Raw genomic sequence first — 24,478 nt, forward strand, 5'->3', positions numbered from 1 at the left:
AAAAAAAAAAAAAAAAAAAAGAAAAATAAGCAGTAGGCCAGGCGTGGTGGCTCACACCTGTAATCCCAGCACTTTGGGAGGCTGAGGCAGGCAGATCATGAGATCAGGAGTTGGAGACTAGCCTGACCAATATGGTAAAACCCTGTCTCTACTAATAATACAAAAATTAGCCCGGTGTGGTGGCGCATGCCTATAGTCCCAGCTACTCAGGAGGCTGAGGCAGAAGAATCACTAGAACCTGCGAGGCGGAGGTTGCAGTGAGCCAAGATCGCACCACTGCACTCCAGCCTGGGCGACAGAGTGAGACTTCATCTCAAAAAAAAAAAGAAAAGAAAAAGAAAAAAGAAAAATAAGCACTTAAATAAAATATTTTCTAGTTCACATGACTGTAAGAAATAAAAATAGTCTCAAAGATTATTGGTAAAATGCAAGTGTCATCAAAATGCAAATAGGTGGTCTACAGTCATGTTTTTAACTGTATCCTGCAAATTTTGTCATTCACAGACAATTGTTGTCTTGCTTTGTTCTTTCTCAAAAGATGGTTTATAATCAAGCTATATTAAGGACGTTAACAGGTGTTCTCAAATGCAGGTTTTAATAGCTTTTTTTTTTTGAGACCAAGTCTCACTCTGTCACCCAGGCTGGAGTGCAGTGGCACAATCTCGGTTCACTGCAAGCTCCGCCTCCAGGGTTCAGGCCTTTCTCCTGCCTCAGCCTCCTGAGTAGCTGGGACTACAGGTGTTTGCCACCACACCTGGATAATTTTTTGTACTTTTAGTAGGGATGGGGTTTCACTGTATTAGCCAGGATGGTCTCGATCTCCTGACCTCGTGATCCGCCTGCCTCGACCTCCCAAAGTGCTGAGATTACGGGCGTAAGCCACTGCGCCGGGCTTTAATAGCTTTTAAGATTGTAACATTGAAATAGAGAAAGAATGTATGGGACTCATAAAGAACCGACATGTTCACAAATACCAAGCAAAACACAAGTTAACTAGATGGACTGCACTGGGAAAGCTAAAGCAACCTTTTTGACTTTTGCTTGAAATATTGCTGATTCTTGTTTTGTTTTTCAGAGTCAAAGAAACTTATTTTGAACTATTTACAGCCTTAAAAAAATGATGTTGTGGGTGTTTCATCAGTGGCCTTTATCAGGTAGAAAAGTTTCCTTTTATTCCTAGTTTGTTGAGTGTTGTTATCATGAAAGGGTATCATCAAATGTTTGCATCTGTTGAAATAACCATGTGGTTTTCGTTCTTTATTCTATTAGTATGATGTGTTGCATTGATTGATTCTCATATGTTTAATCAACCTGTGCAAGGTTTATCCTGGGATAAATTTCACTCAGTTGTGGTGTGTAAAATTTATATATTATTGGATTTGGTTTATTAATGTTTTGTGGATAATTTTTTTTGTCTATATTTACAAAGGGCATTGGTCTGTGGTTTTCTTTTCTTTTCTGTTTTTTGAGATGGAGTCTTGCACTGTTGCCTAGGCTGGAGTGCAATGGCGCCATCTCAGCTCACTCCAACTTTTGCCTCCTGGGTTCAAGCGATTCTCCTGCCTCAACCTCCCTAGTAGCTGGGATTACAGGTGCCCGCCACCATACCCTTTTCATGTGATGCCCTTGTCTGATTTTGGAATCAGGGTAATACCAATCTCATAGAATGAATTGGAAAGTATCCCCTCCTCTTCTGTTTTTGGAAAGAGTGTGAAAAATTGGTGATAATTCTGTGTCAGACATTTGGGAGAATTTATCAGCAAATCATCTGAGCCCGGACTTTGTGGGAATTTTTTTTTTTTTTTTTTTTGAGACGGAGTTTCACTGTCGTTCCATAGGCTGGAGGCTGGAGTACAATGGCGCGATCTCGGCTCACTGCAACCTCTGCTTCCCGGGTTCAAGCGATTCTCCTATCTCAGCCTCCCGGGTAGCTGGGATTACAGGCATGTGCCACTACACCCAGCTAAGTTTTTGTCTTTTTAGTAGAGACAGGGTTTCACCATGTTGGTCAGGCTGGTTTCGAACTCCTGACCTCAGATGATCCTCCTGCCTTGGCCTCCCAAAGTGCTGGGATTACAGGCGTGAGCCACCGCACCCGGCCAAGACTTTTTATTACTAATTCAATCTCTTGTCTATTCAAGATTATAAGTCTATTTAGCTTCTCATTTCTTTTTTTCCCCTAAACTCAAGTGATTCTCATGCCGCAGCCTCCCAAGTAACGGATTACAGGTACATGCCACCATGCCTGGCTAAATTTTGTATTTTTTGTAGAGACAGGGGTTTCACCTTGTTGGCCAGGCTGGTCTCCAACTCCTAGCCTCAGGTGATCCACCCAACTTGGCCTCCCAAAGTGCTAAGATTACAGCTGTGAGCCAATGCACCCAGTCTCATTTCTTCTTGACTCAATTTGGGTAGTCATGCCTTTCTAGAAATTGTTCATTTCATGTAGGGTATCTAATTTGTTGGCATATAATTGAATTTTTTGTGCTGTTAATATGAACAGTCTAAACCAGCCTTGCATTCCCAGGATAAACCCCACTAACTCGTGGAATATTATTATTCTTTTTTTATGTTGCTAGATTCAATTTGCCATTATTTTGTTGAAGAATTTTGCATCTTTGTTTATGAGGGATGTTGATTTACAGTTTCCTTTTCTTGTACTATCTTTGTCTAGTTTGGGTATCAGAATACTACTGACCTCATAAAATAAGTTTGAAAATGGCCCCTCCCCTTGTATTTTCTGGACAAGATTGTGTAGATTGGTAGGGTATCTTTTATTAAGTTTTATTTTCCTCCAGATATGCTGTTTGTACTTGTGTGTGAGAAACAAAATGTTACTGAATCAGAGAGGTTCTAAATACCATTGTTTTCTACAGTTTTCTCTTAAACCTTGGGGTTAAAAGAAACCTGTTGAAATACAGTGTAACCGCATGTCTTATTTCTCAACTTTTTGTGAGAGATTTCAACTGGGAAGACTGATTGAGGTAGTTTCTTTTAAGCCCTGTTGTTGGTCACATTGACTGATGTTTTAGTGAACTACGATTATTCCACTTACTGGGTGTTCTTTTTTTTTTTAATTTAATTTAATTATTTATTTTTGAGATGGAGTTTTGCTCTGTCACCCAGGCTGGGGTGCAGTGGTGGGATCATAGCTCACTGCAGCCTCAAACTCCTGGCATCCAGCATTCTTCTTGCCTCACCTTCCCGAAGTGTTAGGATTATAGACATGAGCCACTGTGCCAGGCCTAAAGTATTTTAAAAATAATTTTGCGGACACCATCTTTTCTTTGCTTCACTCCCTCTATTCTTTATCTGTTTATAAGCATATTTAGTTCCTTGAAATATTTAACCAATTTCACCAACTGAATGTGAGGTTAAGCCACATTCAATCATGAAATCAGCTACCCTACTTCTATAATTCTTATTTCTAAAGTAGGATTGTTTGTTTCATTTGCTTTTAGCATTTAAACCACCTGAATATTAACTGGAGAACAAGAAGAAATATGCCAATTATGTACGACTGGGTGTTCTTAATACTCATATAACAATATGAAAAAATAACATATTTTCTGTATATATGTATAAAACACATTTAGTGAAATTGTGAGAGTTATTGGTCTAGTATAGGTATAGGCAAGAGAACTTTTTAGCTTAATTTAGTTCTTAACTGGTATATAGTATGTATTTATATGAAGGATCAGTTTAGTAATTGTCCACAGATTCCTTTTATATTTTAATGACTGTAATTCAGGTTTTACAATCAGAAAAAGTACCTACATTGTCTTCCGTGTATATGTTTTTTGTCCAGAAAAGACATCTTTGTGGAAATTTTTTTTTTTTAAGATGGAGTGTTGCTCTGTCACCCAGGCTGGAGTGCAATGGCACGATCTCGACTCACTGCAACCTCTGCCTCCTGGGTTCAAGCGATTCTCCTGCCTCAGCCTCCCAAGTAGCTGGGACTACAGGCTCCCGCCACCACGCCTGGCTAATTTTTTGTATTTTTAGTAGAGATAGGATTTCACTGCGTTAGCCAGGATGGTCTCAATCTCCTGACCTCGTGATCCGCCCGCCTTGGCCTCCCAAAGTGCTGGGATTACAGGTGTGAGCCACCGTGCCCGACACTTTTTTTTTTTTTTTTTTGAGATGGAGTCTCGCTCTGTCACCCAGGCTGGAATGCAGTGACGCGATCTCGGCTCACTGCAACCTCTGGGACTATAAAACGAGCCCAGCTAATTTTTGTATTTTCCGGTAGAGACGGGGTTTCACCATGTTGGCCAGGCTAGTCTCGAACTTCTGACCTGGTGATCCACCAGCCTCAGCATCCCAAAGTGCTGAGATTACAGACATGAGCCACTGTGCCTGGCTGCCAATGATATTTCTCTCACAGATGAGAAAAGTCTGATTTCTATTTTTTGAGATGGAGTTTTGCTCTTGTTGCCCAGGCTGGAGAGCAATGGCAAATTTCGGCTCGCCGCAAACTCTGTCTCCCAGGTTCAAGCAATTCTCCTGCCTCAGCCTCCTGAGTAGCTGGGATTACATGCATGTGCCACCATGCCTGGCTAATGTTGTATTTTTAGTAGAGACGGACTCTCCATGTTGGTCAGCCTGGTCTCGAACTCCTGACCTCAGGTGATTCGCCGGCCTCAGCCTCCCAAAATGCTGGGATTACAGGTGTGAGCCACCACACCCAACCAGTCTGATTTCTTTTTAAATTTTATTTTTATTTATTTATTTTTGTAGAGCTGGGTTCTCACTATGTTGTCCAGGCTAGTCTTGAACTCCTAGGCTCAAGTGATCCTCCTTCCTCAGCCTCCCAAAGTGTTGGATTACAGGCATGAGTCACCAAGCTCAGTGAAAAGTCTGATTTCTTAAGTCATTTTAAAAGGTGATATACTAAGAAAACTGTTAACATTTTATTTTTTCATTTAACACTTTTATTTTTTTATTACTTACAATTTTTTTTTTTTGTTTTTTTTTTTTGTTTTTTTTTGAGAGCGGAGTCTCACTGTCGCCCAGACTGGGCGTGCAGGTGGCACGACTCGAGTCACTTACCTCCACCTCTGGGGTTCAAGCAATTCCCCTGCCTCAGCCACCTGAGTAGCTGGGATTACGGACGCATGCCACCCACGTCAGCTATTTTGTGTATTTTTGGGTAGAGATGGGATTTTCACGCATGTTGGCCCACAGTAGTCGTCAAACTCCTGACCTCAGGTGATGCACCTGCCTTGCCCTTCCAAGTCCTGGGGATACAGGCATGAGCCCTGTGTCTGCCTACTAATGATTTTTAAAGCCTCTGTAGTGGCGGGCCCAGTGGCTCATGCCTGTAATCCCAGCACTTTACGAGGCCAGGCACGCGGTCGATCATGAGTTCATGAGTTTGAGAACGAGCCTGCCAAGATGTGGAAACCCTGTCTTACGCTTAAAGGTACAAAAATTAGTGGGCGTCGGGTGTGGCGCACGACCTGTAGCTCCTAGCGTGACTTGGGAGGCTGAGGCAGAGAACTCACTTGGAACCTGGGAGGTGGAGGTTGCAGTGAAGCCGGAGATCGGTGCCATTGCACTTCCAGCCTGACGGGGACAAGAGCAAAACCTTTGTCCAGAAAAAAAAAAAAAAAAGCTCGTGTTAGTACTTGCTTTTAGAAAATGAGTTTCTTACCTTTTTTTTTTTTTTTTTTTTTTTTTTTTTGTGATGGTTAGAGCCCACGCCCTGACAGGACTCTGGGCCAAAGTGACTCTAGTAAACCAAGACTAACTCCACCTCCTCCCACCTCGCTCCCACCTCCTCGCCACCTCAAACAGCACAATGTCCAGTGGTAGCGTGCTTGGATTTCTGGCATAATTTCTCTTATCATGAACCATTCCATAAACCGGTCCTCTGTGGAAGACAGAGTTCCTTTCTTTTTTTTTTTTTTTTTTTTTTGAGACAGTCTCGCTGTGTCTCCCAGGCTGAAGTGCAGTGGCCGGATCTCAGCTCACTGCAAGCTCCGCCTCCCGGGTTTACGCCATTCTCCTGCCTCAGCCTCCCGAGTAGCTGGGACCACAGGCGCCCACCACCTCGCCCGGCTAGTTTTTTGTATTTTTTAGTAGAGACGGGGTTTCACCGGGTTAGCCAGGATGGTCTCGATCTCCTGACCTTGTGATCCGCCCGTCTCGGCCTCCCAAAGTGCTGAGATTACAGGCTTGAGCCACTGCGCCCGGCTCAGAGTTCCTTTCAAATGTGTATTCTCAGGCTCACACAGCCACTGAATCCTGGACCTGGCATATAATCATGTTAGAATACAACTGTGGAGTGAGGCAAGTGGGAGTTCTTGGCTAGGACGCCAGTATAACTAAGGTTTAATCTTAACCTTAAATAAGACTCCTTTGAAGGAGGTACAAGCACAAGAGCTATAAGCAGGATATTGTAGTCCTTTTTATGACATTTATTTGTAAAACTAAAATCCTTTTAAGGCTAAAAAAAAAATGCCTTCCTAGCATTTATTTCAATTTGGTAAATAAATAATACTAATAACTAAGATGTACTTATTATTAATTTCAACACTAGAAATTCATTATCATGTCCTTTTAGGGAGTCTTTAGTCTTCCTTCCTTGTGTTTCCATAAAGATTTCTGTTTTATTTTTCCAGCTTGTCATACCCTGCAGACTTTCAGAAACACATATAAATACCTTCTTGTCTTCACTTGATTTATAGGCACTGTAATGGGTATAGCTTACCAATTTAAGCTTCCCCACTCTTAGGTCTTTTATGGAGTAACTTCTTTACTTGATGGGGTCTTGTCAGACCTAATAGTAATATTTGTCTTGTGGGTTGAATAAAATATTGTAATAATTATTACTTTGTTAAAAGGAATCTTCTGAGAGTGGTGGTGTGTTTGCAATACTCTTTGTGCTTGAACTGAATAAGTTTTGTTAAGAGGTTTGGGGTTCTGTGGAAATCCTTGATTTCTTCCGACTTGCAGTCCACATGCTTTTAACCACAAGCAACGAGTAAAAATATGTGCATGACAAACCTGTAAACCAGAAAGTGATGACAGCAGGCAGAGTGGCGTGCTGTAAAATTTTTATCATCACACTTGAAGTGATTGTGTTGCTTATGAATGGCGAAAACTCAAGTTCTAACACGTGGCAGTTTTAGTCTGTGTTTAGCCTTGCCATGTGCTTTTATCTGCCAGACTCCTTTGCTTTCCCCTTTGTTTCCCTGCTTTGAAGTTCATTCATTGTCCTGGTATACTGTGAAATGCCACTTGGGGATAACTCAAAATTGGAGAGTGGCTTTATTGACCTGTGCTTTTCATATTTCATACTACCTTTCTGTTTTCCAGTTTCCCCCAGTTACGTTGCACTCCTTATGTACCATGATGTTCCTCTGTTGTCAAACTAGAGCTTCTTCCCACAGCTAAGTGGCTGATCAAGGTTTCTCCAAAGAGATAAGTATCAGTTATATAGCTCTCTAAGCAATGTGTAGACTGAGAGCCACTCAAAACCTGGATCTCTGCAGGCTTTCAGGTGGTAGTAGTCATGGATGAGAGTCAGTGGTTTTGGCAGGTACAAGCACATAATGAATTGTATGAAGATGGGAACCTCTTTCTTGAGGAGGAGAAGTGGAAGTGTTTTCCTTTAGTAATCCCTTTAATAATCCCACAGTTCAAATATCTTGCTTTATCTCCCTAAAAGTACAAAGACTTCAATGAATTTCTCTGTTTAGTGAAGTCAGAGACAGGAACAAATGTGATAGGCTGGTATGCAACTTTAATTTTTTTTTAAGTTTGGGAAATACAGGAAAGAAAAGTCACGAATAATTCTGTCACACCAATATAACTAATGTGACCATTTTGCACATTCTTTTTCAAGATACCTTTATGTTGAGTTTCACAGAATTGTAAAACTATGGTACATAGGACTTGGTATTTTAGGTTTTTAAAAAACGAACATTGTGTCAAACTATTTCCACGTTATTTTGAATCTTGAATAGTATGCAGCCACTAAATAAGGTTAGAACAAGAGAGCTACTGTAATTTAACCATTCCTCTAATGTCAGACATTTGTTGTTTCTAATTTTTTGCAATAGCTAAAGATGTTATAATGAAATTGTTTGTAATAATTAGATTAAAAGAAGGGATTGAAGGCAGGGAAAACAAAGAGGTGTACGCTGTAGAGCAGGGATAGAACCTCGTTGCAGCTTAGCCTTGGGGGAGAGAAAGGCTGAGGCAAGGTATAACTTTGTCCCTGTATCTAGAAAGGTTATGGACATGTTCAGGAGGTAGGGAATGGTGAGTATTGATAGGCCTGTGGCCTGTTGTATTCCACTGGGTTTTACAGAAAGTTAACATGATTGATCCTAAAGCTATAGCACTTTCATTGAAAGGGAATTTGGGAATATCCCCCTTTAACTAGGTGACAGTAGCTATGTTAATAAAACTACTGAAAGCTTTTGTAAGAGAAGGCTAGGAGGTAGGGGTCTTTCTTATGAATAAATATTTTCATTATTTTAGATTTTTTTTTAAAGGCCAGTCGTCACAAATAAGAATACTGAGTTATGGGCTGGGCCGCAGTGCGCTCACACTTGTAAACCCAGGCGAATCACCTAAGGTTGGGAGTTTGAGACCAGCCTGACCAACATGGTGAAACCCTCTCTCTACTAAATACAAAATTAGCCGGGTGTGGTGGTGCATGTCTGTAATCCCAGCTATTCGGGAGGCTGAGGCAGGAGAATCACTTGAACCCGGGAGGCAGAGGTTGTGGCGAGCCGAGATCGCACCATTGCGCTCCAGCCTGGGCAACAAGAACTAAACTCCGTCTCAAAAAAAAAAAAAAAAAAAGAACACTGAGTTAAAAGGTATGGCCATCTCAGGAGGCTGCAGTGAGCCGAGATCCGAGATTGAGCCACTGTACTCCAGCCTGGGTGTTGGAGCAAGACCCTGTCTCAAAAAAAGAGAAAAAAAAGTACGGCCATTTGAGTTTTTTTAACCCACACTGTCAAATTGTTTTCCAAAAGAATAGTATTAGCTTGTGTTACACAGCCCTATGGACTCACTTCAGTGTACATTTATCAGCACTGGGAGTTTTCATCTTTTTTTTTGTATGTAAGAAATAACATTCCATCATGTGAATCTGCATTTCTCATTATGATGTAAAAATAAAATAGATCTTTTATTCTATTTTCTTTGCTATTTTCTTTCTAATGAGTTGGCTGTTTTTGTTCTTCATTTTATCATTTGTGGTCCTGTTGTTTTCTTACCAATTTGTTGGAGTTCTTTCTGTTGTTTTATTCTTTTTTTTTTCCCTATAAGTATTTTCCCTATGCTGCTCTTTTACCTTATACAAAACTATTATCTATCTTTGCTGCATCTACTGCAAGAATGAAGATCATTCTCAGCAATCAGACTGTTGACATTACTCTGAAGGGACACACAGTGATTGTGAAGGGCCCCAGAGGAAACCTGGGGAGGGACTTCAGATCACATCAATGTAGAAAGAATTCAGAAAAGAAAAAGAGGCACCGGGTTGACAAATGGTGGGGAAACAGAAAGGAGCTGGCTACCATTTGGACTGTTTGTAGTCATGCACAGAAGGGTATAACAAGGGTGTTACAATGGCTTCCATTACAAGATGAGGTCTGTGTATGCTCACTTCCCCATCAACGTCCTTCACCAGGAGAATGGGTCTCTTGTTGAAATCCGAAATTTCTTGGCTGAAAAATACATCCGCAGAGTTTGGATGAGGCCAGGTGTTGCTTGTTCAGTATCTCAAGCCCAGAAAGATGAATTAAGCCTTGAAGGAAATGACATTGACCTTGTTTCATATTCAGTGGCTTTGATTCAGCAAGCCACAAACAGTTAAAAACAAGGATATCAGGAAATTTTGGGATGGTATCTATGTCTCTGAAAAGGAACTATTCAGCAGGCTAATAAATAAGATCTAAGAGTTGTCCAGCTATAGAAACAAGATGCCGGATGATTTCTAAGACCTATTTGTGATTTTTAAATGATACAATAAAAGACCTATTGATTTGGGGGAAAAAAACCCAAATAACTATTATTATTTTACAGTATATACTCTGTTGGTCTTTTTGTTTGTATTTACTTCTGAGTTTGGAAGTTGTTACTCACTAGAGATATAGAAAATGTTCCATTCAATATACTGTGTTATACAATAATAAAGTGAAAAAACTTTTCCCCAAATTATCAAGTCATCATTACCATACTATTTTGAAATTATATTTTATTGCTTCGTGATTTTTTTTTTTTTTGAGATGGAGTCTCGCTCTGTAGCCAGGCTGGAGTACAGTGGCATGATCTTGGCTCACTGCAACCTCTGCCTCCCGGGTTCAAGCCATTCTCCTGCCTCAGCCTCCTGAGTAGCTGGAATTACAGGCATGCACCACCGTACCCAGCTAATTTTTGTATTTTTAGTAGAGACAGGGTTTCACCATGTTGGCCAGGATGGTCTTGATCTCCTGACCTCGTGATCTGCCCACCTCAGTCTCCCAAAGTGCTGAGATTGCAGGTGTGAGCCACTGTGCCCGGCCACGTGATGGCTTTTTTTAAAATCATAACTGATTCTGTATTTGTCTCTTTCTGGTCTATCTAATCTCTTTTACTGATCTCTGTTTACTTGTATAAAAACAAGTAGGGAGCCTATTTTATTATTACTCTTTAGTTTCAGTTTTTACAAGTGGACAGTAAGTACTTCATGGATCCAAATATTAGGAATTGATATTAGGCAAAAATGTTGGAACAAAATGGAAGCAACTTATCATTACAGTTTTTTTTTTTTTTTTTTGAGACAGAGCCTCACTTTGTTGCCCTGGCTGCAGTGCAATGACGCAACCTCGGCTCACTGCAAACTACGCCTCCCGGGTTTAAGTGATTCTCCCTCCTCAGCCTCCTGAGTAGCTAGGATTACAGGCACTCGCCATTATGCCTGGCTAATTTTTGTGTTTTTCATTATGACAGAGTTTCACCATGTTGGCTAGGCTGGTCTCGAACTCCTGACCTCAGGTGATCTGCCCGCCTTGGCCTCCCAAAGTGCTGGGATTACAGGTGTGAGCCACCATGCCTGGCTCATTACAGTTTTATCTGCGTTTTACTCACTACCTGGTTCTGTGCTGTTCTTGTAACATTTACTTAACATATTTCTTTGAATGCTGCTTCAAATTTTATTTCAAAATTGAGGGGGAAAATTATAAGCAAATGATAAACATATAATAAAATTTTATTTTCTGGCCGGAGCGCGGTGGCTCAAGCCCCTGGTAATCCTAAGCACTTTGGGAGCCCGAGACTGGGCGGATCACAAGGTCAGGAGATCAAGAACATCTTGGCTAACACGGTGAAACCCGTCTCTAGGTAAAAATACAAAAACTAGCCGGCGAGGTGGTGGGAGCGCCTGGTAGTCCCCAGCTACTCGGGAGCTGAGAAAGGAAATGGCAGGAACCCGGGAGGCGGGCTTGGCAGTGAGCTGAGATACCCTGCACTGCACTCCAGCCCGGGGCGCAGAGAGAGACTCGTCTCAGAAAAAAAAAAAAAATTATTTTCCTTTTTTGTTACAGGCAGAATTTAAGGAAAAATTCTGATGATTTTGATTACAGGTAGTGGCTAACCTCTTATGATTTATTTACTTATCTGTTTATCTTTCTATCTATTTGTACTTTCTTTTTTTTCCTATTCAGCCATCTTGCTCCGCCCCTCTGTACTTTTTTTTTTTGATAAACAGTCTCTCTCCAGTAAGAATGCAGTTCTTCTTAATCACAGACGTTATTCCTTTCCTTGTGATGGCCTTCTCTGTTCTGTGTCTTGGCAAATATCTGAGCCTAATAGTTGGGTGGTGCCCTTGGCATAGATGTTATGTAAGGAATTGTCACCTGCTTTTAGAGGCAGTCATCCCATGAAATCAAAGGAGTCAGTAAGGCGTTATGGAATCAGGAGGCTTGTGTGACGGCTCTGACGCTGATACCAATTAATTACCTGACTGGTCCTCAGTTTCCTCATCAGTAGAAGGAACACAGTTGGCCTAGTGACCCCAAATGTCTCTCCCAAGCTAACATTCTGTGATTCTCATTCTCTTGAGATGTTATCATGAGGAATGTTTACTTCTACATTACTTTTTAAAATAAGACAAATGGAGAACAGAAAATGAGAACTAGAGTTTAATTTTAAAATTTTGAAGTATCATCGATGAGGCTATAGTCATGTGTCATGTTGCTTTAGTCCAATAGTTCTTAAGAGTATGCATTAGAACTACCAGTGAACATTTAAAATATATGCATATACGTGTGTGAGCATATATAAATATATACACACATAAATATGTTTGTTTATTTATTTATTTACTTATTTACTTACTGGAGATAGAGTCTCATCTTTTGCCCAGGCTAGAATGTAGTGGTGCAACATTGGCTCACTGCAACCTCCACCTCCTGGGTTCAAGCAATTCTCCTGCCTCAGCCTCCCAAGTAACTGGGATTACAGGCATGTGCCACAACACTCAGCTAATTTTCGTATTTTAAGTAGAGATGGGGTTTCACCATGTTGGTCGGGCTGGTCTCAAATTCCTGACCTCAGGTGATCCAACTGCATCAGCCTCCCAAAGTGCTGGAATTACGGGCGTGAGCCACCGCACCTGGCCACACACACAAATATGCATGCTTAGGCCCCTGCCTTGCAAGTCTGATTCAGTAGGTTAAGGATAAGGATGAGACCTAGGAAGTCTTGTTTATTCAGATGCAAATAAGGGTTGAGAGGCTCCTTTCCACTTATGGAAGGCAGATACTATAGGTATAGACTGATCTGGTATACTCTGCAACAAATAAGTCCCATTGCTCTTCTGGGATCCTATAATTAATTGGCACAAAATGTTAGTTTTCTTTTTTTTTTTTTTGAGATACAGTCTTGCACTGTCTCCTGGGCTGAAGTGCAGTGGCACGATCTTGGCTCACTGCAACCTCTGCCTCCCAGGTTCAAGCGATTCTCCTGCCTCAGCCTACCAGTGCTGGGATTACAGGCATGAGCCACCGCCCCCTGCCCAGAGAAACTACAACAAGCGAGAAATTACAACAAGCTAGTTTTTCTTTAAGAAGAACCCACATCTCATTTTCTTATCTGTTCAAGCTGGTAAAACAAAATAACATAAACTAGGAGGCTTATCAACAAGGGAAAACAATTTATTACAGTTCTGTGACCTAGGAAGTCCAAGATCAAGGTGCCAGTAGATTCCATGTCTGGTGAGGGCCCACTTCCTGATTCTCAGTAGGTACCTTCTTGCTGTGTCCTCACATGGTGGAAGGGGAGATGGGCTCTCTGGAGTTTCTTTCATAACTGCGCTAATCCCATTCTTGAGGGCTCCTAATCACCTCCCAAAGGCCCCTCCTTCTAATGCTGTCACTTTGAGAGTTAAGATTTTGACACAGAAATTTTAGAGGTATAGAAGCATTCAGATCATAGCACTTATATCTCAAAGATTAGGATATTTCTATGTTCCTTTTCACTTTTCTGTCCATATGTTAAGGATTAATAACATTTGATTGTCTGGTATATAATAAAACAGTCTCTTGGTTGTTGATGCTAAATTGACATTGTATGATAGAGGTTATTTAAAATTTCTTAAATTAACTACTTTCTAAAACTATCTTTATAAAATAATACATGTTCATGGTTTAAAACACATAGTACCAAAAGTATGATGAAAGTGAAAGCTTACTAGAGATAATGATTAATAATAATAATGATTAATAATAAACATTTTGGGAATTTAGCTGATTTTATTAACACCATTTAAATATCAGTCTAGGTGTAGTGACAGTATAACATACTGGTTAAAAGCATGGGCTCGCTCAAGCCTGTAATCCCAGCACTTTGGGAGGCCGAGACGGGCGGATCACGAGGTCAGGAGATCGAGACCATCCTGGCTAATACGGTGAAACCCCGTCTCTACTAAAAACTACAAAAAACTAGCCAGGCGAGGTGGCGGTGCCTGTAATCCCAGCTACCCGAGAGGCTGAGGCAGGAGAATGGCGTGAACCCGGGAGGCGGAGCTTGCAGTGAGCTGAGATCCGGCCACAGCACTCCAGCCTGGGTGACAGAGCGAGACTCCGTCTCAAAAAAAAAAAAAGCATGGGCTCTACCTTTACATTTATGGTCAATTGATTTTTGACAAGGGTGGCAAGACATACCAATAGGGAAAGATTAGTCATTTCAACAAATAGTGCTGAGACAGCACGTTATCCACATGCAAAAGAAGAAAGTTGGATGCCTGCCTCACACAACACATGAAAATTAACTTAACATGGATCATAGTCCTAAAGTAAGAACTAAAACTACAAGACACTTAGAAAAAAAGTAAAATCCCTGTGACTTTGGAATAGGCAATAGTTTCTTATATATGATAATGACACCAAAAGCACAAGCAAAAAAGAAAAAGATATATTTGACTTGATCAAAATTAAAAGCTATATTTCAAAAAGACTTCTATATTTTAAACCTGTTTTTTTTTTAAAGTGTAGATTCTAGAGAATGATAAACTAACTTTGAATTTTAGCTCCATTACTTATTGTAAGCTGTGCAGCCCTGAGGACATTGCATAACCTCTCTGAGTCTGTGTCCTTGTTTGTAAAATGGGGATGATGGTAGCAGTACCCACCTAATGATATTGCTGGAAGGATTAAATGAAAGGAGGCATACAAACATTAACCCTCTGTCTAGTTCTGGATAAATACACATACCAACTATGAAGATGATAAGGAGATTGAAGAAGGATGAATGGCTTACTTGGATCAGCAGAAATGAGAAGAAATCACCGAAGGAGCAAGTAGTAAGGGTGGGCTTGAGCTTGGTTTATTTGTGGGTCCTGAAGAAGATGGCTAGTTTAAACATTTTTACAAGCTGGAGGTAGCAATCTCTTGGTGGTTTTGACTGGTGATGATGCCCAGGATGACAGTGCTGTCATGTGGGGATAACATACCACCAAGCTGGATCATGTTTGTTTTGATGCCTGATTGGGCCAGCACAAAATCCTGAGGAGAAAACAGAGAATCCACAGGAAGTATTTTTATTGCAATCTTGCTGCATCTTGCCTGAAGATCCTGTGTCTGCTTATCCAGGAGTTAGCCTGGGAGAAAATGTGTAAACCTTGCTTTGAGAGGTCTGCCCCTATGTCTGTAAGCAGAGTTGTGTTGGAAGGGGACATCTGTCTGACATTTGGCCTCTCTGCAGTTAAACCATGGTTGGGAATAGAGATGGCATAAAATGTGGCCTCAGTATTTCGAACCTGTTATTTATTTTCCTGCGTCCAGGGAATCTTCCGATTACGGCTTGTTACTTGACAGGATCCCCTGAGAACATATCTTGAGTGTGATCTGAGTCAGGAATATTGAATAATTTGTCAGAGGTTCCAGTCAGATGAAAGAACTAAATCTATAATCTTCATTAGAGTCCTTCCTTCCTCAGATTCCTTATTTTGGCCTGTGAGACTGAAATGGTAATGCTTTTAGAGTGAACCTAATATTAGAAAATGCATCATCATGTTTTCCTTTGTGATAATTACCATCCTTACTTCCACTACTTCTAGCTAAAGATCATCACCCTGGTAAAGCTTTGCCAGAGAACCCAGCAGGATTCACCAGCACGGCCACTGCAGACCTCAGAGCCCTGCTTCAGGCCTATATAGACGGTCACTCTGTGGTCATCTTCAGTAGGTCCACATGCACACGCTGTGCTGAGGTAAGGCTTTAAACTCAAGGGGTTTAAATGGAATTGTAGCAATTTGACAGACTTTCGAGCTCAAGTGTAAAGAATTGGATTTCACCTTTAGGAAGAGTGTATGCAGGCTGGGCGCAGTGGCTCACACCTGTAATCCCAGCACTTTGGAAGGCCAAGGCGGGCGGATCACAAGGTCAAGAGATCGAGACCATCCTGGCCAACGTGGTGAAACCCCGTCTCTACTAAAAATACAAAAATTAGCCCGATGTGGTGGCATGCGCCTGTAGTCCCAGCTACTTGGGAGGATGAGACAGGAGAATCACTTGAACCCGGGAGCAGAGGTTGCAATGAGCCAAGATTGTGCCACTGCACTCCAGCCTGGGCAACAGAGCGAGTCTCTGTCTCAAAAAAAAAAAAAGGAAAAGTGTATGTAGGTGTAACTTGCTTTAGAGTAATTGTAAAATGTGGTTTTGATAACAAAATACTGCTTGAATAATCTCTTTCTGAGCTTTTGGGAAGCATGAGATGTTTTCAGGTAGTCAAGTTCAGGTAAGGTTAGGGTGGGGGAGTTACCAAACCAGTTGATTTACTGTCCTTTCAGATATGTCTGTAGGGAATATTTTATAAGGAACGGTTACTTAGGGTACTACCAAATTTTGGTAAATATCTCTTCATGCTGTGGTTTATTATGGGGAAAATAACTTCACAAAGAATAAACTGTTTCCTACTTGGTTCTTAATCTTAGATCATCAAAGAGAAAAGGTCAGTGGTTACAGCCATGGGGAGGATTAGTTTAGTACACCCTAACTTATTCAGGGTGGACTAAACCATTAATGAAGGTGAGAATTGAAAGGCAAACGTGATCTGTCTGGTGCTTCATAGTAAGGCTGAGGGCATTTAAATGTCACTGAAGTTTAGCTCTAGGCCTACACAATGGAGCCTTAGGTAAACGTAAGTGGCCATCTGTCCAGGTTCACTGGGAGGTTAATTTATTATTAAGTTTAATTTTCTGTCAACTTGTCTGCCCCATGACTTACTTTCCAGATCTCAAGGAGCTTGAATTCAGAAGCCTTTTTATTCTGGAAGCCTTACATAGAAATAAATGGGCTTATGGGCTTTTTGGACTCTCTTTCTCTCTCTCGTTTTGCGCGCGTGTGTGTGTGCCTGTGTGTGCCTGTGCACACGCGCACTTTTTTCCCAAGTAAAGAAAAAGGAAGGTGGGCAGTGAAAACACTGAAGTAGGGAGACCCTTTCATCCTTGTCTCTCTCCTGAACACATTATGCATCGATGCCACCTTAGGCTTCATCCCAATCAATGTGATAGTGATGCCTTTCCTGTAGGACATCATATTGTGAGTAGGACTGCAAAGAGGCGGAAGACACAGGTCCCATCCCTGGGGATTTAGCTCAACTGAGAGGGCAGAACATAGGCTTAAGAAGAAAAATGATCTCAGATAACCCATGCTAAATTCTACATGATTGGACAGGCAGTAAGTGTTAGAGAATTTAGAAGAGGGCTGGGCATTAGAAAACTGCTATGTAATTCTTGTCCTCTGAGGGCTTAGTTATCTAGTTCTGCAATTCTTGTCTGCTTTTGGAACCTACTGCCCCCACCCCCACACCACCTGCCACTTCCTTTTTTTTTAATCTTTAAAACGAAGGGCTTGAACTAGTTGCTTATTGAGGGTTTTGTTTTGTTTTGTTTTGAGATAGAGTCTCACTCTGTTGCCCAGGCTGGAGTGCAATGGTGTGATCTTGGCTCACTGCAACCTCCGCCTCCTGGTTCAAGCAGTTCTCCTGCCTCAGCCTCCCAAGTAGCTAGGACTACAGGTGCAGGCCACCATGCCTTGCTAATTTTGTATTTTTAGAAAAGATGGGGTTTCACTATGTTGGCCAGGCTGGTCTTGAACTCCTGACCTTGTTATAATCCTCCTGCCCCGGCCTCCAAAAGTGCTGGGATTATAGGCATGAGCCACTGCGCCCAGCCTGAGGGTTTTCTTAGTTCTGAAATTATGTGCTTGTCTAGTCTTTTTCATTACCAAACAATGGTTAAGAGCCTAGACTCTAAAGTCAGAGTGTGGATCTTGGTTCTGTGATTTATCAGGCATGTGACTTTAGTTGTTTACCTGTGGTGTACAGTTTTCCCATGTGTGAAATGTGGATAATGATAGTACCTATATCATAAGTTTGTTAGGAGGATTACATTAATAAATATTTATAAAAGCCATAGAACATACTTGACACATAGTAAACACTGTATCAGTGTTTGTTAAATAAAATAACTACTTGCATTTTTCCTTTTCCTATCAGGACTAACCTCGGGTGGTTAATCTTCCTTCTGTCAGTACTGAGGCTAGATTAAATGGTAATCAACAAATACCTGACTTAATGCTAAGTACAGTTAATCCTATCAGTGGATTAATAGCTACCATTTGAGTGCCATCTATGTGCCAGGCATTCAGTCGCTCTACTTATATTTTCAAACATTATTAAAGAATTGAGAGCTGGGCACAGTGGCTTATGCCTATAATCCTAATGCTTTGGGAGGCCAAGGCAAGTGATTCATTCATCTGAAGCCAGGAGTTTGAGACCAGTCTGGGCAACATAACAAGACTCTATTTTTATGGAAAAAAAAAAAAAGAATATATATATATATATCTTGGCATGGTTTGCATGTGCCTGTAATCCTAGCTTCTCAGGAGGCTGAGGTGAGAGGATCACTTGAGCCCAGGAGTTCAAGGTTACAGTGAGCTATGATTATGCCACTGCACTCTAGCCTGGCTGACAGAGTGAGACTGTCTCGAAAATAAATACATATGGTCGTGGTGGCTCACACCCGTAATCCCAGCACTTTGGGAGGCTGAGACAGGCAGATCACTTGAGGCCAGGAGTTCAAGATCAGCCTAGGCAACATGGTGAAACCCTGTCTTTTCTAAAACTACAAAAATTAGCCAGTTGTGGTGGTGAATGCCTGTAATCCCAGCTACTCAAGAGGCACAGGCATGAGAATCACTTAAAACTCAGGAAGCTGAGGTGGCAGTGAGCCAAATCATGCCACTGAGCTACAGCCTGGGTAACAGAGCAACACTCTATCTAAATAAATAAATAAACAAATAAATAAATAAATAAAATAAATAAAAATTAAGAAATAAAATAAGTAAACAGAAAATTCCAATTTTAACCCTGCCCTAGTTCTGGAATGAAGAGTTGGGCTAGCGGTCAGGATTGCTACTAGTGATAGATAATCAGTGTGCTCCTTGCAATTCCAGGTCTCTTTGACCTGTCATTTTTCTTTTTTTCTTTTCTTTTTTTAGTCCCCATTATGCCCCCAAATGTTCTTATTCTTACTGTTATCTCTGAAATCTACTAACTCCCTCATTTCCCAGCTCTCCTGCCTATCCCTGAAAATGCAAAGCCTTGCCTGTATTTCCCCAGTTTTACTGAATTAAAACTAGCCTGGGAATGAAGAACTTTTCCTATAACATTTGTGTTAGTTATTTGCACGCTTATTTAAACATACAGTTGCCCGGGCGCGGTGGCTCACACCTGTAATCCCAGCACTTTGGGAGGCCGAGGCAGGCAGATCACCTGAGGTCAGGAGACCAGCCTGACCAACATGGAGAAACCCCATGTCTACTAAAAATACAAAAATTAGCCGGGTGTGTTGGCGCAGGCCTGTAATCCCAGCTACTCAGGAGGCTGAGGCAGAATTGCTTGAACCCGGGAGGTGGAGTTTGCAGTGAGCCGAGATCGTGCCATTGCACTCCACCCTGGGCAACGAAAGTGCAACTGTCTCAACAACAACAACAACAACAGCAACAACAACATATAGTTATCCTGGCAAATTTATTTAATGTCATTATCCAAACAATCACTGGGTATGTCAGGTCTTCTAGATAAACATCCCCTGGTTTTACCTTGTTGATTTCAGATTGTTTTCAGATTGATGCCAGTTAATTTGGAAATTAATTTTCTAGTCTTTGGCCGTGAAAGATGATTAGGTGCTTTTCCTGGTAAAGTGGTGAATTTCTTCTGAGGGTATATGACTCATATACTTAGCTGTTCACATTTATTTATTTATTTAAATTACCTTGAAGTAGAATTTTCCCAGGTTTTTTTCTTTAGTTTTTATTTAATCATCTTATTTAACAAGTGGGATATGAGTAAATCAGAGCTCTGCCTCCCGGGTTCACACCATTCTCCTGCCTCAGCCTCCCGAGTAGCTGGGACTACAGGCATCCGCCACCATGCCTGGCTAATTTTTTTATATTTTTAGTAGAGACGGGGTTTCACTATGTTAGCCAGGATGGTCTCGATCTCCTAACCTCGTGATCCACCTGCCTTAGCCTCCCAAAATGCTGGGATTACAGGCGTGAGCCACCATGCCTGGCTGAGAAACTTTGTTTTTATATTGGTACTTGGTCTGATGAATGTGCATTTCTCTCTGGGATGAGTAATGTCATTTGCATTAATTCAAGTTGGAAAGTGCCCATAAGGAAACTAACTTCTGCATAATGTAGCTTTCCACTCTTGCATAACACATTAGTTACCGTATGTGTTTTGCATGCATCTGGCTGTGAAGAGGTTTTAAAGTGCAAAGATAATCCTCTCCACCTTTTCAGAATTGCAATATTCGTTTCTTATAGCTGTTTCAGAGTGGTGGGGGGAACTGAATTCAGATTCAGACTGGGGCTTAGGTGCCATCTAAAAGAGTTTAAGAAAAAGACTACTGGCCGGGTGTAGTGGCTCACGCCTGTAATCCCAGCACTTTGGGAGGCTGAGGTGGGCAGATCACGAAGTCAGAAGATTGAGACCATCCTGGCCAACATGGTGAAACCCCGTCTCTACTAAAAATACAAAAATTGGCTGGGTGTGGTCCCACCTAATTGGTTGGCTGAGGCAGGAGAATTGCCTGGACCCGGGAGGCAGAGATTGCAGTGAGCCGAGATAGCGCCACTGCACTCCACTGGCAACAATGCAAGACTCCGTCTCAAAAAAAAATTAAAAAATAAAAAGAAGACTAATGATGTTGAATGAATGAACTTATTTTCCCATTTTATCAAAATGTTGAATTTGGTCCTATAAAAATGACAGAAATCTCCTAGTGTACTTCTATACAATAGGAAGTCTACTGTTTTAGTAGTTAAGGTTAGAATGAGACTTTTTTTGTTTTTTGTTTTTCAAGAATACATTTTCCTCATTGATCATCTCTGTGAAATTCAGGCTACTCTGGCCTTTTAAATTTTATTGTATAACTGGAGGAATATGGTTCTAAACTTTCCTAACTTATTGACAGGTTGTTTGTGTCTTGTACATAAAAGTCTCTTGTGTCAGTAGTTTAAATGTTATCTAGTGGTAAAAGTAACTTTTAAATAAAATTTTGTTTTTTATCGGTATAATTTGTATAACCATGAGCATATGATGTTTTGTTTGTTTGTTTTATTTAACAGTCTCAGGGCATAATAGCTTTTTTTGTAACTGATTTATTGGTTGAAGATTACTCAGCCAAAAAAGAAATAATACTTTGACTGTTGTAAGAATATATTTTTCTCAGGTTTGCCACATAATGCTTTGGAAACATTAAGTGTTCCAATGCTTTTTTAAATATGGTATTAAATCCATTTTATAATGAGGTATACTGAGTCACTAAACATATAAAATGTAACTTATGAAGCGATACGGATGAATCATTGACAATTGAATAGAATCAACAGACTTCAAATACTCTTTTAAATATCATTACTGTCAGCAGGGAGAATCTTATGGGTTACATAAAAGTGAATTGGAAAGTTTTCAAAGGTGAAGGCTGGTTGAGAAAGGAAGTAATGAAGCTGGATAAGAGATTCTTCTGTTGGTTATAACCTCATTTTTCATCTTCCTCCTTGTTTTTCAACTTCTTCCAGGTAAAGAAGTTATTTAAATCTCTGTGTGTTCCTTATTTTGTGCTTGAACTTGATCAAACAGGTAAGTTTCTGTTTAATATGTAAATCATAGCTGCTGACTGTACATTTTATTTTATTTATTCTACCTGGCTTTAATTTGTCTTCCTTGAGGTTTTTATTATTTAGTGAGCACTTGCTAGCTCACTAGTCATTTAGACAGGGTACTCTCCTGGAGCTAATGATATTTACCTTTAGCCTTTACCTAGTTTATAGCCTTGGTATTACCCAGAGTTTCCTGTTATTGAAATTATTCTTCTTATTACTCATGAATCTAGTTACAGATACAGTATTTGCTGGTTTTATGGTAACTTTGTTTTTGCAAAATTGTCTCCTTTCTGATAAGTAATGCACATAGTATTTGAATTAAATATAAATTGAGATGCATTCAGAAATTTTGGCAGGGACATATAAAGATCGGTAAAGGTAAAAGATCCATGAAAAGTGCTACTGGGAAATCCCAGGGAGAGAAAGGTTGGTGGAGTATAACAGAAAGTTTCTTTCTAGGACCACAGTGCTCCTTTTTTGTGGGTCAGAAAATCCCAAGGGCTCACAGGCAAACATTATTAAGAATCTAATCTAGGCCTGTTGGTGACTCATGCCTCTAATCCCAACACATTGGGAGGCCAAGGTGGTAGGATCGCTTGAGGCCAGGAGTTTGAGACCAGCCTGGGCAACAGAGTGAGAGCTTGTCTCTACAAAAATAAAGAATTAAAAAATTAGCCAGGCATAGTGGCATGAGCCTGTAGTTCTAGCTACTAAGGAGGCTGAGGCAGGAAGATTGCTTGAGCCAAGGAGTTCAAGGTTACAGTGAGCTATGATTGCACCATTGCACTCTAGCCTGGATTCCTGAGTGAGACCTTGTTTCAAAAAACAAAAAGAATCTCCTAGTGGCCAGCACCATCATTTCTATTAGGAAAAGTGGGCTCCTCCAGATTAGGAAGAGGAGGTAAACTTCATGCCTAGTAGCTTAAAGGAAGCAGAATCCTAGGCATTGACAGTCTCTGCTCAGTCTCCAAACGAATACAAAGATAGGGCCTGGCGTGGTGGCTCACACCTGTAATCCCAGCACTTGGGGAGGCTGTGGTGGCTGGATTCCCTGAGGTTGGGAGTTTGAGACCAGCCTAGCCAATATGGTGAAACCCCATCTCTACTAAATAATAAAAAAAATTAGCTGGGTGTGGTGGCATGTGCCTGCAGTCCCAGCTACTCAGGAGGCTGAGGCAGGAGAATCGCTGGAACCCTTCTTAGCAGGCGGAGGTTGCAGTGAGCCAAGATCGCGTCACTGCACTCCAGTCTGGGTGACAGAGTGAGACTCCATCTCAGAACAACAACAACAACAACAAAAACAAACAAACAGAAAAAAACAAAGAAAGGATTCAACTAGACAGAGAAAGATATATGGCAATTGGGAGATATGAGCAATTGGCATATAAGTTTCATTTCTAGGGTCAGGAGGAATGAGGTAGTTGTGTGGCAAGACATATTACTTGATGTTTCTAAAGATAGGTTCTCTAACACAGAGAGCATCACATAATAACTACCACATATAGAGTGTTAGTTCCTGTTTTACATGGACTATGCTGGGTTAAGTATAGTCACCTATCCTCACATGAACTCAGCAAGGAAGATATTCTCTATATTTTATAAATGAGGAAATTGAATCCCAGAAAAGTCAATTAAGTTCCTTAACATTGACCTGGTGCAGTGGCTCACGCCTGTAATCCCAGCACGTTGGGAGGCTGAGGCGGGTGGATCACCTGAGGTTGGGAGTTGAAGACCAGCCTGACCAATATGGAGAAACCCCATCTCTACTAAAAATATAAAATTAGCTGGGCATGGTGGCTCATGCCTGTAATCCCAGTTACTCAGGAGGCTGAGGCAGGAGAATCGCTTGAACCCGGGAGGCAGAGGTTGTGGTGAGCCAAGATTGCGCCATTGTACTCCAGCCTGGGCAACAAGAGCGAAACTCCGTCTCAAAAAACAAACAAACAAAAAACCCAAACAACAACAACAACAACAAAAGCTTCCCTAACTTCATATAAATACTGGATCTATAATTTGGACACAGGCCTGTGTAATTCTGAAGCCTATGTTATTTCCATAATACCGTGTTGTCTGTCTCCCCTACAGTGACCCTCTATTCCTTCATCAAGGAAGGCTCTTGCCCTTAAATACTCCATAATATGACAGGAAATCTCAATATATAAAATTTCTTCTGGGTCCAAAAGTAGCCTTTTATAAAAATATAAATTTTCCTGGGAAACTTAAGTCACTTGCAACTTGCTGTGAATTAGAGAAAAATAACCAAACAGAACAATAACCAAACAAGCAAATTAAGCTAATATAAGATAAAGCTAATGAACATGTCCTTCAAGGATGGGAAAGGTAAAGGAGGTAACCTCAGAAGAGATGGGCAGGATGAACGCACTAAGTGCTTAGGGAGCATGATTTGTAAGGATTTACTCTCTGAATCTGGAAAACTTGCATTTTTTGGTAACAAATGGGAGATATTTTATTTCTAAAACTGTTACTAAGTGGCTAAGGAAGTTTTAAGAGTCTGTGATTTAATACATGTATGAACTTTATTTTCAGTCCCAGAAAATAAGCATTGGATTTTGAATTGACTTTTGTCCCAGTGGTCCCCCAGTTATACCTCCCTTGCTCTTTCTTTCTTTGTTTTGTTTTGTTTTGAGATGGAGTTTTGCTCTTGTTGCCCAGGTTGGAGGGCAATGGCACGATCTGGGCTCACCACAACCTCCACCTCTCAGGTTCAAGTGATTGTCCTTTCTCAGCCCCCCGAGTAGCTGGGATTACAGGCATGCGCCACCACACCTGGCTTATTT

At 41.0% G+C, this 24,478-nt stretch overlaps 1 protein-coding gene and 1 pseudogene across 1 annotated transcript in view; both read left to right on the forward strand.

Moving 5' to 3' along the window:
• Positions 1-24,478, forward strand: part of TXNRD1 (thioredoxin reductase 1) — a 134,619-nt gene that overhangs the window by 21,493 nt on the left and 88,648 nt on the right. The window contains 2 exon segments of the mRNA XM_017895322.1: positions 15,563-15,714; positions 21,597-21,657. Of these exon segments, the coding sequence (XP_017750811.1) occupies positions 15,563-15,714; positions 21,597-21,657 (213 nt within the window).
• Positions 9,361-9,916, forward strand: LOC108544267 (60S ribosomal protein L9-like; annotated as a pseudogene).

The sequence above is a fragment of the Rhinopithecus bieti genome, unplaced genomic scaffold, assembly GCF_001698545.2.
Source record: "Rhinopithecus bieti isolate Rb0 unplaced genomic scaffold, ASM169854v2 scaffold_24306, whole genome shotgun sequence".
In the NCBI taxonomy this organism is placed as follows: Eukaryota; Metazoa; Chordata; class Mammalia; order Primates; family Cercopithecidae; genus Rhinopithecus; species Rhinopithecus bieti.